At 40.6% G+C, this 18,621-nt stretch overlaps 1 protein-coding gene across 4 annotated transcripts in view; it reads left to right on the top strand.

Annotated features, from left to right (window-relative positions):
* Positions 1 to 18,621, top strand: part of PRKG1 (protein kinase cGMP-dependent 1) — a 652,365-nt gene that overhangs the window by 322,598 nt on the left and 311,146 nt on the right. For all 4 annotated transcript variants that reach the window (XM_081861792.1, XM_081861791.1, XM_081861793.1 and 1 more), the window contains one exon: positions 6,421 to 6,534. In XM_081861792.1, the coding sequence (XP_081717918.1) occupies positions 6,421 to 6,534 (114 nt within the window). The remainder of the gene's footprint in view (positions 1 to 6,420; positions 6,535 to 18,621) is intronic.

Raw genomic sequence — 18,621 nt, 5'->3', positions numbered from 1 at the left:
CCATGGGGGACTACAGTTACTGCTTCCCCATATGATCTCAGTGATCATCTTTGGATATGCAGGGCAAGGTTGTCCTTAGTTGTTATCCTGGGCTAAAGTTGCCCAGCCCTGCCTGGAGGTGCAAAGGATTGAAATTGGGATATTCTCCATTCACAGCAGATGCTTTGTCACAGAGCTATAGGCCTTCCCCATAGTTGTTGGCATCTGTTATCTTGGGAGACAATTTAGGAGTGCACCTTTGGGGGAGAAGTCAAACTGTTGGAAGGTTATACTGCCTGCAGTGGCTGTAGAGACCAATACAGGAGAGACATGTTTTGTTGCAGCTGGAGCAGATGAAAGCGTGCAGTTGTGCTGCTGCAGATGCACTATGGCGTTTCTTCTTTCTGCACTCGTTTAGTAAAATATAAATAAACCATAAAGCAGATCACTGTGATATCAAGTTCTCAGAAACTCTTCTTTTTATATTGCCTTCCGTCTACTAATTACTGAAGAGCATCTCTCTTCAACGGGCATTTTGGTGTCCCCCAAATACTTTTCTTCACCTGTCTCTTTAGTGCACTCCTCTCATCTAAGCTTTGCAGTAGAATTTTTCAACAGCAAGACAACTTTAACTGTGTGTTTGTATGTATTCCCAGATAGCTGCTAATTCTGTTATGTGCCCCCAGGCTTCTGCCTGCAGATTTTGAGGCTCAGCTCTCCTATTTCCTTTATATATTTTAAATCCTTTCCCCCTCTAGACTTCATAAGATTAGATTTCAGCCTTGCGTACCTTCAGTAATATAGCTTTGGGGGCTGAAAAATCTGAAATTGTTACCTCTTTAAAGTCTCAGGACTCAGTCTCAAGTTGTGTGCATCATTTAGTGAACTCATTCCTCCTTAACATGCCATGTATGGAATAGTTTTGAAACATCAGGGGGCTTCTGGATTGCTGCTTAAGTATTAATGATGTCAGAGGCAATAAAAAATGAACAAAATAAAAGTGGAAGAAATGTCAGCAAAAAATGCGTAAAGAGTGGGCCTTTTGTGACAGTACTCGCAGGTACGGAGCACCAGCACCCTTTTTTATGCCCATGGCATCCATGCTGTGCTGCTGCCTATGGCACCTTTATTGCTATCTGAGTATCGCCCCCTCATTCCTCCCCCAAAATGTATTACATAAAGGTGACCCAAGAGTTGCTATTTTGCCAGAGGCCCTGATGGAATGGGTGTGTGAGGTCCCATCTCTTTTGTACAAGTAAATTTCTGGAAAAGGAACTAAATAGGTCTATCAGGAATGTTGGCACACTATGCAGGAAAAACATGGTGAAAGAAGCCTAGTCCCTGATTTGTGAGCTTTGGACACGTAGAAAGATTTAAATGTGGAAGTAGCATCTGCACATATGGGAGATAAGATGTTTCCTACTTATGATGATTTGAATCAACTTAGATTATTGCTATCTCTATATTTCAGACAATGTTTTTGCAAGGCATACTCAGTGTCAAATCAAGACTCTTTCCAGGGTGGAGCTTCTTCCTAAAAGAAAAATAGCTGTCACTAAACTGAGGAGACTTTATGCTGCTGCAGCTAATAGGTTGGTGAGAAGAGGAAGTAGGGTTTCTATCTGTATTTCTGTATGTGTGAGTAAGCACATTATAGCACATAAAATTCTATCATTTAGAACCTGGAACGCAACCCCCCTACAAACGGAGTTGTTGTCAAAGAAAAAAGCCCTTCCCCCAATTTTTCCATTTTGACTGGCAGGACTTTGTGTGTGATGCTCAGAGCAACACCAGTGCAGAGTTAGTTTCTGAAAAGTTAAAAAACAGTTGAGAGTGGTAACCTTCTCTAGAAGACAGATCCACAGTGATAGTGTCATCACTGAAAAGTTCATGTCTGATGTAGTTGTTGGTCTGGGCTTCAGAGCAAGGTTTCAACCAATATCAGTGCATGTAGGGAAGTGCCCCCCCCCCCAAAAGCCCTGGGTGAAGAGTGGGGAATTGTCATTATCAGTGAGGAAGCAATACATAGCTCATAGACTGCATCTAATTTTTTGGGTTACAAGCTATACAAGCCTATATTATAGCAGCAACTTTAGTAGAATTATTTTGCTAATTCAACCAGAATAAAGATGCTATATGTTGATAAAGGTGCTTTTGAATCAAAATGATCTCAATAAGTGTTTCAATTTCATAAAACTATATTAACCCTAAACGGCAAAACTGGAAGTTAGTAATAAACCATTAGATTATTGGCCATTATAAGATTGACATTCTCAGAGTCTGTTAATCTGTTTTTCCTTCTCCCTGCTTGCAAGAAGGAGAAAATGGCCATTTAATTATTGGAAGGGGGGAAATATCCTTACAATAAATGAGAATGTGATAGGGCTGTTTAGTTTATAGACCAATTTATGAGAGAAACACAAGTGCAATTCGGCTAAGGATGTTATTTAATTTTTAATTGGTTGGACTGAATGTGCTAAAAGTACCAAATGTTCACACCGTAACCGAAAAAAGCAGCCCTTAGTTTATTTTCGCTTTCATTGTGAAGGACAAGAGAATGTGCGATTTTGCCTCCATATTGAGTTAGGGTTTTTGAGGATCAGAGCTTGTATTTGGATTGAGCAAGCAGACTTCACCAAACAGAGTGGAACAGAGATGTCACTTTCCAGTATATTCGCAGGCCCTTCAAAATACCCAACTTGATACGAATATGCCTCCTTGTGAATTTTGCAAAGAAAAATCTTCCACTTGAGGGCAAACCGCATGATTAACTCCATGTGCTGTTTAGTTCTTGGGGAGGTAGTGGTGTTCATATACTTTCATATACTTTGATAAAATTCACCATCCCTTACTGAAGTAATTTGCCTTCCTTGAAATTCTTTGGCTATTTTGCCAAGCCAGAAACATCAGCATTCCTCAGTAGTCAAAACGCAGCAGCTGCAGCAGCTCTCCCTGGGACCTGGATCCTGAAATAATAGTCTACATACTATCTTCCCTAATGAAAATGTTCATTACTTGTAGTTTGCGACTGTATTGCTATTTTCATTTGTTCTTCTTTCTCTGAGTGCTGTTGGGGCCTGTGATGTCCAACATTATTTGTGCAGTCTCCTGACTTAGTGAGTTAATGATTATATTCATTTGTTCCAAGCTTCTGGCAGTTTTAAACAAGGGACCTTAATTATGCAAAATTCTGTTGTTTATCTGGAAAGCCTAATGTAAGGATGCAGGCAATGAAAATCTACCCCCCCCCCCCAGCTCTACAATGGCAGAAATTGCCCTACGGCAGTTCTGTTCTGGTTGCTTGACTCCTGACTGGTACAACATATTTTTGGAACTTGCAGAATAGTATATAATAAATGAGCTAACAAGGATTTTGATATATATTTTTATAAAAAAAATATTGCAGGATTATTTTACCCTCAGGCATATTTTTAAAGAGATCAGGGTACTAACTATTGTAACTGGAGTGCTTTCAAATTACTGTTAACTGTAGAACTATGCATATCTAATCATCAAAAAGTTGATCAGTTTCCTACAGAGGTCTTCAGACATTCTTTACATGAAGCATGTGTATGTGTGTGCAAGCAGTAAGCCCTGCCTTCAAGCGACAAGCTCTCACTACAGGAACAATTACTATGGGCAGACAAATTGTGCATAGACTTAGTGTGCCCATATAGTTTGAATGTACACTGCCTAGTGAATCTATGCAGGGCGGGGAGACAGCTGCTATACTGAGTAACTGATGGGGTTATTGCTACCCCCCCCCAATTAAGCTTATTGGTTGCTTTTCTTACAAAAGTGCAAAGCGACTTACAACACTAAACACATACGTTACAATGTAAACTATATATATATATATATATATATATATATATATATATATATATATATGGTGTTCATATTTTTAAAGGGCAGGATTAAAAAAAATCCCATCCACTCAAGGAAGCGACAGATAATCAAAAGCCAAAGGCCTGGCAGAAAAGAAACGTTTTTGCCTAGTACCGAAATATATGCAATGATGGTGACAGGTGAGTCTCCCTGAGGAGGGCATTCCACAAACAGGGAGCCACCATTGAAAAGGTCCGTTCTCATGTTGCCAGCCTCTGGATCCTTCCATGGAGGGAGGCACACAGAGAAGGGCCTAAGATGACGATTGGATGTTCTGGGTCAGTTAATATGAGGAGAGGTGGTCCTTGTAGTATTGGGATCCTGAGATGCATAAGGTCCAGCACTTTGAATTGGGCCTGAAAACTAATTTGTAGCCTAGCAGCTGAGCCAGGATTTGTTTTATGTGCTCAGACAATCTTGCCCTGGTGTGGAACCTGACCACCAAGTTATACACCAGCTTCAGTTTCCGAACCATCTTCAAAGGCAACCCCATGTGTAATGCATTGCAGGAATCTAACCTAGAGATCAGCAGAGTGTAGACAACAGAGGTTAGGCTATCCCTGCCCAAATATAGGCTATATAATATTGGTAAGACATAGAGGTTGGGAAATTCATAAGACAGAGGTTGCACACATGAATTCTCCAGCAAGCAATGGCTGGTGTTATTCAGTGCTTGATAAGGGGCATCCTTACCTTGCGTTTTGTGGACAGACCTTTGAACATGTGGCTGCCATTAAGCACATTGATGCTTCACCTAAGAACCCTTTTGGTCCTGCATGTACTCAAGTGTTTCCTTGTGTACACAGTGTTTCTGTAAGTGCAGTCTGGAGACTGTCTAAAATATATATAGCTTCAGAAATGATCTCCCAGTGTATTTGAATTTACCTAGGTTACTCAATTTTGTAAAGATGGAAATGTTCCATGGCTGCCTGTTGCAATATATCTGCCATCAATTTCTTGTGATTGGTATAGATTTGCTTTTGCAGTGGTGGATAATTATATATTTAGTGAGTGCCTGAAAAGCCAGACTTGCTGGTTGGTTGGGAGGTCACAGGTCTTTGAAGTCTACACAGATGTAACATTAATTCCCTCAATTATGAAGAACTGCAGAACATATTTACTCCAAAAAAAAAAAAATTTTTGATCAGAAAGGGGCAGTGATTGGGCAACTCCACATTATGTGGGCTCTAAGGAACTTGCATTTTTGGTAGTCAAACCTAAGGCACACAAATACATTGGTGTATCATGCCACTTTGAATTAGACAGATTGGCCATGGCTTCTTTCTGCCTCTAGATATGAAATGCCTCATTTTAGACATGATAAAATTAGTTTAATTTAATTTAAAGACATGATAAAATTAGTTTAATTGTTTTGAATGCAAATACAAATGCAAATTATGCAATGGAAATGGGTCAAAATAATTTCTTTTGAGAACAGCTTCTTTCTTCATGGATGAATGTTCACAAGGATTAGGATTTTCCCCCTTTTAAAATGACCAAAATTAGTTGCTTAGATTGCTTTATAAGAAGAGGGCCTGCTGAATTGAGTATCATGACATTTAACTAAAAAATATGTGAGTTTTGTGCTTTCTGGGAAGATGTGTCAGTGTCCAATCTTTTCAAGTTCAGAAAGAAAGTGGGAGGCTAGACTTTTTCAATGTCTCTTTTATTTACTACAGTCCCTGGAATTAGTAAAAAGTAATTCCCAAATGATGTATCCAGAGTCTTACACTATGAGTCTACATCTTTGGCAGCCAAGAAATATGTTTATTTAGGGGGTGGGGGTGAGAACTAGGGCCCATTCCACGGACTCTGCTGAGACAGTGCTGCAGGCTCTGCTGCAGCCTGGTGGAAAGCCTGCTCTTAAGAAACAGTAGAAAAAGGGACAGCTAGGCTGGTTCTGCTCAGTCTAGCTGCACTTGACTCCACTCCCTCAATGGTCACTTTTCAGCTGCCATTCACCATTGGAACAGCAGAGGGAGAGTTGGGATTGCAGGGTCACTCAATCAGCTAGGCTGAGATATCAGCCTTGTTTGGCTCCCTTTCTCCCTGAACTGTTACCATTCGTCCCCCTAAGAATTTTGCAACTTTAAGAATTAGTGTCTAGGTTTGCTTGTTGTTTAATGCACAGTTACCCAATCTTCAAAGTTTATCCGCTTTTGGTTTTATATCATTTGAGGCTCATTTTTGGATATGTAGAATGTATATGTATGTGGAAATGTCTCCCTCAACTACAGATTGAAAGATTAAACAAATGGAAAACAAAGCATACTTACACTGTAAAGCATAGCATCAGTACAACATTGATTTCTTCACCATCTATGCAATGTGAGAGGGCAGGGATGGGGAAGCTGTGATCATATAGATGTTGTTGGACTCCAACTCCCATCACCCCCAGCCAGCATGGTCAATAGTCAGGAATGATGGAAACACCATCTGAAGGGCTACAAATTCTCCACTCTTGTTACAGCAGTTCATGCTCATGAACTGTTATGCAGGACAAATTCTAAATGATATAAAAGTTTGTGATGTGGAACTGTTCTTTGTTCACAGATGGAAAGGTTGAAGTGACAAAGGAAGGTGTGAAACTGTGCACCATGGGACCTGGCAAGGTATTTGGGGAACTCGCTATCCTTTACAACTGTACCCGGACAGCCACCGTCAAAAGTAAGGATATTTTGGAGTTTAATCCTGAAGTCATAATGTTGACAAATACTGATATTCAGTCCACTTCTTCTGAAGAAGTGTGCATGCACACGAAAGCTCATACCAAGAACTGACTTAGTTGGTCTTTAAGGTGCTACTGGAAGGAATTTGTTTTGTTTTGATATTCAGTCCAGACACACTTCGGTCACTTAGCAGTTTTGTGAAGTGCTTGTATCTGTAAAAAGAAACAAAAACGCTCCAGGTCTACACATTTTTGAGAAACATTTGTTCTTTTCAACGTTTGTTCTTTGAAGACTGAGTGTATCATGGCATGCTATAGAAATTCATGTTTCGTATGTCAACAAAAATTGGTGTTTTACAGAAAGTGGTTTAGATATATGACAGTTTGCAGAATCTGTGTTTTGGAAGTTCACTCAATAGATTCTGCACCCTCCCTCCTTTAGTTCACAAAAGCTTCTGCAATTGAAACTGTTCCATTTCCTATGCAAATTAAGAAAAAAAACACATCTAAAAGAGTAGATGATTCTAGTAGATGAGCTAAAGGAGCTGGTGGAGAATAGAAGTGTTGCTGTGATAAAGATATAGAGTCTCACTTATTTTTTCATTGTTCGCATGCCCTTCTTTTTGCACATACTTAGGGCAAACAGGCTAGAAACTGTTAATGTGTATAGCCAGCCAGTGCTGTTACACCTATTATTCCTCACAGCATCTCCCTTCTCATCCACCTCCTTCCCAAGATGTTGTTTTGTGTCTGATATTTAACAGCAACTCTCTTTCCTCATTAAACTGGACTGGTGGTGAGGCCAGAACTATTGTCATCCTGAAATGAGAAATTCTGAAGAGAAATTGGCAGTATATTTGTTAGTAATTTTGTACTTGTTTTATCCCTCCCCACCTCCACCCCATGGATGTTTCAACTGATGGCAATTATGCAGCTTCTGTAGGCAATGACTTTGTGCACAATGCCACTTAGAATGCTAACAAGTGACTTCATTGTAATTTCACTCGCTCATTAATGCATAAATAACTGAATGGCAGTCATAATTGTAATTAGCTTGATATTCCTTCGCTTTGACAGGGAGGTCACCAGTTAGCATTTGGAGGCGTTTCTGCTAGTTCTAGATAAACACATGCAATTCCTTGAAGTGCAGAGAGCTTATTTAAGAAACATTATTGACCAACACATTTACATTATTGCTATTGCCTCTGAAACTGGCTGGAACATCTGTCTATTCTCCTGTCTAAAGACAACTTGGCTTATTTGTTGCAACTCTGAATATGCAGCTGGCAAGAAGGAATGGCAACCGTATGGAAACAATGATAATGTTAAGCATTCAGCTTCAAAAATGCAACCTGAAAAGTTTGTCAGTTCTGGCAGAACCATTTCTCTTTAACTGTTGCATGTTAAAACCTTGTTCTCACCTTCCAGAGTAACTTTAAAGTTCTGCAAAGAGCCGGACCTTTACAGTTCTGGCTCTGTAGCTTTGGTACTGGAAGAAATTCATCAGTGCTCCTCATTATTAGTCTTCCTAAAGAAGTGAGGTGTCAGTCTGCTTGCAAGGGATTTTGGGATCTAGCTGGGTCTTCTGTGCTATTTTAAGTATGCTTTTTTTTTGTTTCTGTCTTTTTGTAAATAGTTTTTTGTAAGCTTTCTCAAATGCCAGTAAAATATTGTTACTGGCTACCCCAACCTCTGCTGAGCAGTGCACAAGATACCAAGGGGTATTGACACTCAACCAGTGTGTTCCTTTGGGGAAAATGAGGTGCGGCGGAGTCTGCAACATCTTTGAAATATGATTTATTTACAAATATGTACACTGGAAGCTTTCAAAAGAGAGAGCTTTCACAGCATTCACATCTCAGGAGGATCCTGTCCTTCACAGCAGCCCAGTATTGGATTCCCAGACATCTCTGCCCTGCATGGCCTATGCCTGGAGTGCTGGCTCCGCCCTTCTTCCCAAGAACCCTTGCTCCAAATAACTCTTCCCCATCTGTCTGCTCCCCCCCTCCCCGACCTGGACACATTTTTTCCTGTGTGACATAACACCTCCTATAACCTCCACCACCCAACTCCGCTATTTCTTCTGCTAACAAACACACAGCTTGCCAGGGGTGGGGGGTGGGGAGGACAGCATCTGCATGATCAGTTGTTCTTTAATGCATGTCTTGAGTCTTGAATGTTGCATAGATTGAACATGTCAATGGCAATTAGGCTTGTTGTACAGCAAACAAGGAGGCATTAAATGCAGTGCATCTCAGGTAATGCCCAATGGTAGTGGTACTGCAGTGTAATATTACAATAGGGTAATGACATTTGGAAGTGGAGCAATCCATATATATATTTTTGCCCGAGAGGTACTCAGTTGGATTTTGAAAGGTCACTGCACCTAAAAAAATTTCTTACGTTTTGCATCCTGCTTTTCAAAAAGCACATGATATTGATGTTTAAAACCATGTCTTGCATGCTCATACACTGCATCTGTAAATGTGTGGATTCATATCTTTACAGTATTGCTACCTGTGTGTCTCTGCTGTGTTTGCATGCCTTCCCATTCAAGTCAGTCACTGGCACGTGATAACACTTGCTCTTGCATTAGGTTTTTTTTTCCCCCTTCCCAAATAACACTGGTCAACAACAAATTTGCTGTCTGTGGTTTTTCAGTTGATTTAGGATGAATCTGATGCGCTGAATCCAAAAATCACATTGGTTTGCTCAATCAGGTCAAGTTTTTGAGCTATGGCCACATGTCGTTTTCTTACGTTTTTGTTCACATGTACGCTTGTGTGGAGCATTTTAGAAGAAGTTGGTGGGGGTAAAATGCCATGTCGAATAATTGTTATGATTGGAAATGATTATTTTAATGACAAGAAGTATTCAGGTCCGATAGTTCTGGGTGATTATGCCAAAAAGGGATCAGTTTGAAGTCATAAAACCTCGAAATCTTCCATAAATTGGTGCGGCCAAGCATAAAGTTGGGGGATCAAAACTAAGTTAATGGGGCAGCCGCCCCACGAAGTATCCTGATCGTCAATCAGCACGTTGTCCTGTAGCTCATTGTGATGAAATTCCAGTGCCTATCTTCGGAGAACTTCCTGACATTAGTGACGAAGATGCCTCCAGTATTGAAGGACATGAAGAAGAAGAAGTGGTTCTTGAAGATGATGCTCCACATCCATTTTCCCAAAAGGAGTTGAATGATCTAGTTCACAACCTCAGCTTGTCAAAGGACTCTGCCGAACTGTTGCCATCCAGATTGAAGGAAAAAAACCTCCTCTCTGACAGTGCTCGCACCAGCTTCTTCCGCAACAGGCATCAAGAGTACCTCCGTTTTTTCTCGGAAGAGAAGGACTTGGTGTACTGTGCAGATATTGCGCAGCTTCTGCTCAAGATGGAGTGCCACAGTACGAACCCAAAGATTGGAGACTGTTCATTGACAGCAGCAAGCGATCACTGAAATGTGTTCTGCTACACAACGGCAACCAGTTTGCCTCTATCCCCTGGCTCACTCAAGTACACTGAAGGAGAACTATGAAGCGGTGAAGTATGTGCTGGAGAAAATTGGTTATGATCAGCATAAGTGGTTTATTTGTGTTGACCTGAAGATGGTGAACTTTTTGTTGGGACAACAGTCTGGCTTCACCAAGTACCCATGTTTTCTGTGCATGTGGGATAGTAGGGACCGTGCTCAGCATTACACGAAGAAGGACTGGCCTGTGCGGGAGGAATTGGTGCCTTGCAAAGAAAGAAACGTCATCAATGACCCTCTGGTGGACAGAGACAGAATACTCTTCCCACTGCTGCACATCAAGCTCGGCTTAATCAAGCAGTTCACCAAGGCTCTGGAAAGGATGGTGACTGCTTCACTTACTTGTGCCAGGCTTTTCCAGGATTGACTATGGAGAAGTTGAAAGCTGGCATCTTTGATGGTCCTTAGATCCGTCAGCTCATCAGAGATCCAGAGTTTGGAAACTCAATGAACGAAGTGGAACTGGAAGCGTGGAAGGCATTTGTTCTGGTAGTGAAGAACTTTCTTGGCAACAATAAGGCCAGAAACTATGCAGAACTTGTCAACAACATGCTGACTGCTTTCAGAAACCTGGGCTGCAACATGAGCGTCAAGATGCACTACCTATTTTCACATATGGACTGGTTTCCTGAGAACCTGGGTTCAATGAGTGATGAGCAGGGGGAGAGATTCCATCAGGACATGAAAGAGATGGAGACCAGGTATCAGGGTCGCTGGGATGCAGTCATGATGGCTGACTACTCTGAAGAGAGACCTCCCTGCCGCTGAGCATTTCAGGAGTTCCAAGAAACGGAAGTTCAAGCCCTGAAGTTTGAAAAATGGTGAAGCAACATGCAATTTACGTGTACTTACCTTTATCAATGCCCACCATTCAGTTTACAGTAAACCTGACCTGATGGAGAGAAACGGATGCCATTTCCTGATTCAGCAGTGCAAAAATACCCTAAATCAGTTGTAGAAATCTAGACAACATTCAAAAAGTAAAAAATTGTTGCCCAGTGTAATCAGTATGCAAACACACACACACACAGTTACAGATAGGTAGCCGTGTTGGTCTGCCATGGTCAAAACAAAATAAAAAAATTCCTTCCAGTAGCACCTTAAAGACCAACTGAGTTAGTTCTAGGTATGAGCTTTCGTGTGCATGCACACTTCTTCAGATACACTGAAACAGAAGTCACCGGACCTTTCTATATAGTGAGAAGGTGGGGAGGGGTATTACTCAGAAGGGTGGTGGGAATGGGTGATTGGCAGATAGCTGCGATGAGCCTGTTGACGACTCTTAACGACTGCAATAGGTCTAACAGGAAAAAGCAAGGGGTGAGAAGGTGAAAAATGGCTTTGTCATGTATAATGAGATAAGAATCCAATGTCTTTGTTCAAACCAGGTCTCTCCATAGTTTTAAGTTTGGTGATAAGTTGCAATTCAGCAGCTTCTCTTTCCAGTCTATTTCTGAAATTCCTTTGTAATAGAACAGCTACTTTGAGATCTTGTATAGAATGTCCTGGGAGATTGAAGTGTTCTCCTACTGGTTTTTCTGTCTTGTGGTTCCTGATGTCGGATTTATGTCCGTTTATTCTTTGGCGTAAGGTCTGGCCTGTTTGTCCAATATAGAGAGCTGAAGGACACTGTTGGCATTTTATGGCATACACAATGTTAGACGATGAGCAATTAAATAGTCCCGAGATGGTATGTGTGATGTTGTTGGGGCCAGTAATGGTGTTGTCCGGGTGTATGTGGCAGCAAAGTTGGCATCTGGGTTTATTGCAGGTTCTGGTGCCAGTGTCCGTGTTAGGTCTGGTTGTAGTATTATTGTGGGTTAGGAGTTGTTTAAGACTGGGTGGCTGTCTGTAGGCAATGAAAGGTCTTCCTCCCAGAGCTTGAGAAAGAGAACTGTCATTGTCCAGGAGAGGTTGTAGATCTCTGATGATGCGTTGTACTGTTTTAACTTGGGAGCTGTATGTGATGACTAGAGGTGTTCTGTTATTTTCTTTTTTGGGTCTGTCTTGCAGCAAGTTCTCTCTGGGTATCAGTCTGGCTCTGTTGATCTGTTGTCTAACTTCATCTGCTGGGTATTTTAGTTCTAAAAAGGTTTGCTGTAGATCTCTTAGGTGAGAGTCTCTGTCTGTAGAATTGGAGCAGATGCGGCTGTAACGTAGTGCCTGGCTATATACAATGGACTGTTTGGTATGTTTGGGATGGTAGCTAGAGGCATGTAGATATGTTTGTCGGTCAGTTGGTTTACGGTATAAGGTGGTGTCTATGCGCCCATCCTGTATTTTTATAGTAGTGTCCAAAAAATGTATTTCTTGCATAGATTGATTCATTGTTAACAATGAATCAATCTATGCAAGAAATACATTTTTTGGACACTACTATAAAAATACAGGATGGGCGCATAGACACCACCTTATACCGTAAACCAACTGACCGACAAACATATCTACATGCCTCTAGCTACCATCCCAAACATACCAAACAGTCCATTGTATATAGCCAGGCACTACGTTACAGCCGCATCTGCTCCAATTCTACAGACAGAGACTCTCACCTAAGAGATCTACAGCAAACCTTTTTAGAACTAAAATACCCAGCAGATGAAGTTAGACAACAGATCAACAGAGCCAGACTGATACCCAGAGAGAACTTGCTGCAAGACAGACCCAAAAAAGAAAATAACAGAACACCTCTAGTCATCACATACAGCTCCCAAGTTAAAACAGTACAACGCATCATCAGAGATCTACAACCTCTCCTGGACAATGACAGTTCTCTTTCTCAAGCTCTGGGAGGAAGACCTTTCATTGCCTACAGACAGCCACCCAGTCTTAAACAACTCCTAACCCACAATAATACTACAACCAGACCTAACACGGACACTGGCACCAGAACCTGCAATAAACCCAGATGCCAACTTTGCTGCCACATACACCCGGACAACACCATTACTGGCCCCAACAACATCACACATACCATCTCGGGACTATTTAATTGCTCATCGTCTAACATTGTGTATGCCATAAAATGCCAACAGTGTCCTTCAGCTCTCTATATTGGACAAACAGGCCAGACCTTACGCCAAAGAATAAACGGACATAAATCCGACATCAGGAACCACAAGACAGAAAAACCAGTAGGAGAACACTTCAATCTCCCAGGACATTCTATACAAGATCTCAAAGTAGCTGTTCTATTACAAAGGAATTTCAGAAATAGACTGGAAAGAGAAGCTGCTGAATTGCAACTTATCACCAAACTTAAAACTATGGAGAGACCTGGTTTGAACAAAGACATTGGATTCTTATCTCATTATACATGACAAAGCCATTTTTCACCTTCTCACCCCTTGCTTTTTCCTGTTAGACCTATTGCAGTCGTTAAGAGTCGTCAACAGGCTCATCGCAGCTATCTGCCAATCACCCATTCCCACCACCCTTCTGAGTAATACCCCTCCCCACCTTCTCACTATATAGAAAGGTCCGGTGACTTCTGTTTCAGTGTATCTGAAGAAGTGTGCATGCACACGAAAGCTCATACCTAGAACTAACTCAGTTGGTCTTTAAGGTGCTACTGGAAGGAATTTTTTTATTTTGTTTTTACACATACACACACACACACCAACCTTCTCTCTGAATAAAATAAAGAGTGCTACTTGTGGGGCTCAACAGCTTCCTTTTGTGCTAGTTTTTACACTTGACAGCTCCATTTGTTCATATTAAGTGATGGGTCACTGATTCAAATTCAGAATAAAGGAGACAGCACATAAAGTATTATTGATAAAAAGCAATTCTCTGATCTTTCAGAAATAAGATATTAATCTTTTTTCTTGTTAACAGATGGATATTCTAACTGAAAAAAGCCCTGGCTCAAGCTGTCAGATCCAGTAAAAGACATACAAATTGGTTCTTATAAGTATCTTACAGAATTATCTATTTATCTCATTAAATCATATTGACCCCCAAACTAGTTAGTCATTTGAAGTTGCACTACAAGTGGAACGTACAACAAAATGTTGCAGCATAGTCTGCTCCTGTTATAGGACACTACATTACATTCCTCTTCGTTTTCAGAATTTTGAAAAAATAAAAATAATTAAACATTTTGCTTTCTGTGGCTGCCGAGCATTTTCAGTTCTTGTTGGACTGATTTAGGGGTGAAGGGTCTACTTAGCCCCCCTCCAAAAAAATTGTTTTCATACTTCTACAAACCTTAGAGTTCCCATAGCCTGTTGATACGTCTCCCTCATGTTTGTGAGGTGCAGTTTTAGGCATATAATAATCAGCACTTACACCTGAACATCACTATTATTGTTTTGTTTTTGTTTTAACTATTTATAGTGAGCAATAGTGGCAATGGCAGCCTTAGCAAGGAAGGAGGTTTAGGGCAACTTCAGATGATTACAGCTGCACCCCAGTCATCTGAGAGGTATAGGACTAACCACATTATCCACCTGAATTAACCAAAACTGCCTGCAGAGGTTTAGTGAAAGAGCAGTCTTCTTTCAGCTTCTTTGAACTTTACATAAATAACAAATAACTCTTCCTGCTCCAGCCACTCAGAAAGAGAGCAGCAAAAAACAAGTTAAACAACGTAATACTATTAAGAAAATAGCACGGATGTTGATGATGTATGGAAGAGAAAGCAGAAATCAGGGCGGATGATTAACTGCTAATTTTTTGCCTGTGATTGAAATGGTTCCAAATAATTATTCAAAAGATTACGCATTCTACAGTGCCAGGATAGTAAACAATTAAATTATAAATGGCACCATTAGCTGTGGTGCTAATAAAGTAGCACGACTGCAGTGTTATACTCGTTTTTCACCATTCTAGAGATCAATGTACCCTGATAATTAGAAACCTATGTCATGTCTATTTGGAAACTAAAACATCACCGGGAAGCGGGGGGGAGGCGAGAATAACTGTCCCTTGTTTCCCAGTAAGAGTTCAACATTTACTACTGGGGATCTAGGGAAAATTAAAAACAAACAAACAATTGAAATGGATCTAGAGAATCAGTTTCCTCCAAGAGCACCTAGAACTCATCTTCAATTACCCATTCAAGAACATTGCCTAAGAAGGTGAGACTGGCAACTGGCCAGTAATTAGTTAGATTTTCTGAATCCAGTGAGGGTTTCTTGAGGTGTTTTTACCACTGCCTCCATAAAGCAGGCTGGATTTGTAGCCTTGCTGTATTTTACTGTTGTGATTTTAATTATCATAAACCACCTGGGATAGTAAGTATGCCTGGGCTATATATCTGTATGGTAAATAAGCAAACATTTTTTTTCCAGAGAAAATATAGACAGACACACTTTTCTTTTAGTATTGTCAGTGGTGAAAACGTAACCTGAAGTCAGTCAGCATAGTGGGAATATATACCGGTAATTGCATAGATCTTTCAAAAAAATTTAGAAAAAATTAAGGGTAATGTGGGTGGGTGGGTGGGAAGTAATTTATCATTGTCATTTATCATAGTGGAAAGCAGAGTGGAAACATCCTTATAAAACCTTGAGACAGCTTTCCCCCCCAGCTAGTCAGCTGTGTATACATGAGGTTCACTTCTGATCTGCTGAACAGCAAAGAATCAGATACAAATGCAAGACAAGTTCCTGCTGCATTTATCATGTAGGTTTGAGCTGTGATAGGGCATGCAGTAGATAAGGCCTTTTCATTGTTCCAGTCATGCTATATCTAAAAGTCTTATTCTTCCCTCCAGAGCAGTTTTTAGTGAATACGTAATCTTAGACTCGATATCACAGTTGGAACTCATTAGGACAGCTGATGCCCTCTGGAAGAGTGATATGGCCATTTGGTCTTACAATAGCTCCTCTGTGAATAAGACGATGATTTCAGTCTCTCAGAGCTGTGTAATGCTGTGATCACGGCACACGAATGTAAGATATCCACTGTACACTGTGTGTGTATAATGCATTGCAAACGGAAATGTTGTTACTTGAAACATTTTGAGCTTTTAAGTAACTTTGAGCTTCTAAGGACACTGAGATCCAGTCCCGAGGGCCTTCTGGCGGTTCCCTCACTGCGAGAAGCGAAGTTACAGGGAACCAGGCAGAGGGCCTTCTTGGTAGTGGCGCCTGCCCTGTGGAATGCCCTCCCATCAGATGTCAATGAAATAAACAACTATCTGACTTTTAGAAGACATCTGAAGGCAGCCCTGTTTAGGGAAGCTTTTAATATTTGATGAATCATTGTATTTTAATATTCTGCTGGAAGCTGCCCAGAGTGGCTGGGGAAACCCAGCCAGATGGGCGGAGTATAAATAATTATAATTATTATTGTTGTTATTTTTAAAAGCCAATAAGCAAAAAAAACCAACCAGAGCTAACAGTAAAGTGCTGTAAAGAATAGGGATCCTACAAAAAGATAGCAGTGAATTATGTAAAGGAGAACCATAAGTATGTGGCTGTGGTTCAGCACAAGCCTCTTAGACAAGCATAGGCAAACTCCGGCCCTCCAGATGTTTTGGAACTACAATTCCCATCATCTCTAGCTAACAGGACCAGTGGTCAGGGATGATGTGAGTTGTAGTCTCAAAAAACCTGGAGGGCTGGAGTTTGCCTATGCCTGCTCTTAGAGATCTTGAGCTTGTTACCTCTTCAAGCATGATGTCAATTCACCACTTTGTGACATGGTCCAAGAGCTTAGTATTACAACATTATCTCTCTGCAACTGTGTAACATTCCAAAAGAATTCAGAACTTTAATGAGAATCAGATGAACTGGCAAACACAACGTATACTTTTCATTAACTTCTGCCTGGTTTTCAAATCAGAGTGCTGCAAAGCATGGAGACTCAGAGGAATTAAACAGGTGAAAAGATTGCATTTTAAAAATTAGATAGAAAATGTCAAGGAGAAGACAAATAAGCACAGCATCGATAAGCAAAAAATGTTTTGAGTCTTAACGGGGTGTTGTTATTGAACAACAGAAAGGAGACCAGATTTACCGTATATTTGGATTGCTCTAAAGTGGCTACATGCTATAGTTTAGATGTGTAGAAGCAAGCAGAAGAGCAAAACAATGGTTTTTAAATTTTAATTTTTGCCTCGGAATCTTTTGGGATCTGGAGCTTCTCTAGTTGTAGACAAATACAGCAAATATGGCAAAACTGTACAGAATAATGTGGGTTCAGACACTTTACATTGTAACTAACAACGATGGTTGCGTTCTGAGTGCAGATTCAAGATTATATGAACATAATTGGTTGCAGTTTTATCTCTTTTCCCAGGCTTTGAAAAGTGTTAGCCGTTCCTCTTTGGGAAAATCAAAACCATATTTCCATTTCTGGACTTTAAGCTTGTAAAAATATTTTATCAGCACTTTTCCTATGCCAAAGTCAGCTAAGTTCTGGGTAAGGGGGAAGATTTGACACAATATACTTTTTCTTCTTTCTTGTATGCTTTTGGTATTCGGACATTCTCTTTTTAGGTAATAAAAACCTGAAAAATGTAGAAGCAGCTTCTGCCCTACAACAAACATAAAACATGTAACATTTCCCCTGAAGAAGAATGTGTGCTTTCAAACTGCACTGGGAATTCTGGAAAGCACTAATATCTATCCTTCAGTAAATCACTGTTGGCTTTGACCTTCTGTTTTTGTGTGTGCGTGTTTGCAGTGTACGTCAGTGATAATATCCAGGTAGAAATTTTCAAGGCATGTAGCTAATCTCCCAGACCTGAGCAGTTTATTTGCTGAGAGTGAGCCACTTCCAATATTCCCAGGAAAGTAGCAAAGAGAAGACATATGAACTCTGCCCCACATGCTTCTTGGTCTCATCTAAAGGGGGAAATGTGCCCACAAGGGTGCTCAAGTGCTCAGGCGCTGTACCCAATCATTTGTGGCTTAACAAACTATGGTTTATTAAACAGATGTCATTTTGTATGGACTGGGACATTCTCTTTCTTATCTTTTCTTTGTTTTTGTTTTTTAAAAACTTTAACAAACAAAAATGGAAGTAGTGCCGTTGCTGCAATTCACATCAGGTTTCAAACAATCCACTTACGGGCCATGAATCATAATTCAAAACATCATTATAGTGACAGAGGCTTATAAAATTATTAATTGTCAGCTTTTCTCAGCATTTTGTAGGGGTGAAGGCATTCCTGAAGATTGATACATCACCTTCAGGGTGATGGTGGGAATTCTTAGACCTTTCAAGGTGGGGGTGGTGGTTACCTTCTCCCATGGAGAAGTAATCATGGGTTTTCCCTTTATTATTGTCTCCTTTTGATAAGGAAAAAGTCTTGCTGCTGTTTCAAGAATGCCCTTGGGTACGGTGCATCATTTCAAGGGGCATTCTGTCCTCAGGAATGCTACTTGGCTGCTCAGAACACCCACATGAAGCAGCAAGACTTTTTTCCCCATACAAGAAAGAAAAATAATAATAAAGAAAAACCCACAGCTGACTCATGTTAAGGTAATGCAACCCTTCCCACCAAAGGTTTTTAAATGTTGACTGTTTCCTGCCAACACCTTCACAGAGGACAAATGATCCAGGGAAAGTATGTGTATCACATACCTTTAGTATGAATGGAGTGGAG

Source organism: Podarcis erhardii (assembly GCF_964252035.2).
Source record: "Podarcis erhardii genome assembly, chromosome: 5".
Taxonomy (NCBI): Eukaryota; Metazoa; Chordata; class Lepidosauria; order Squamata; family Lacertidae; genus Podarcis; species Podarcis erhardii.
The sequence above is the reverse complement of the archived record's forward strand: the minus strand, read 5'-3'. Positions and strand labels throughout refer to the sequence as shown.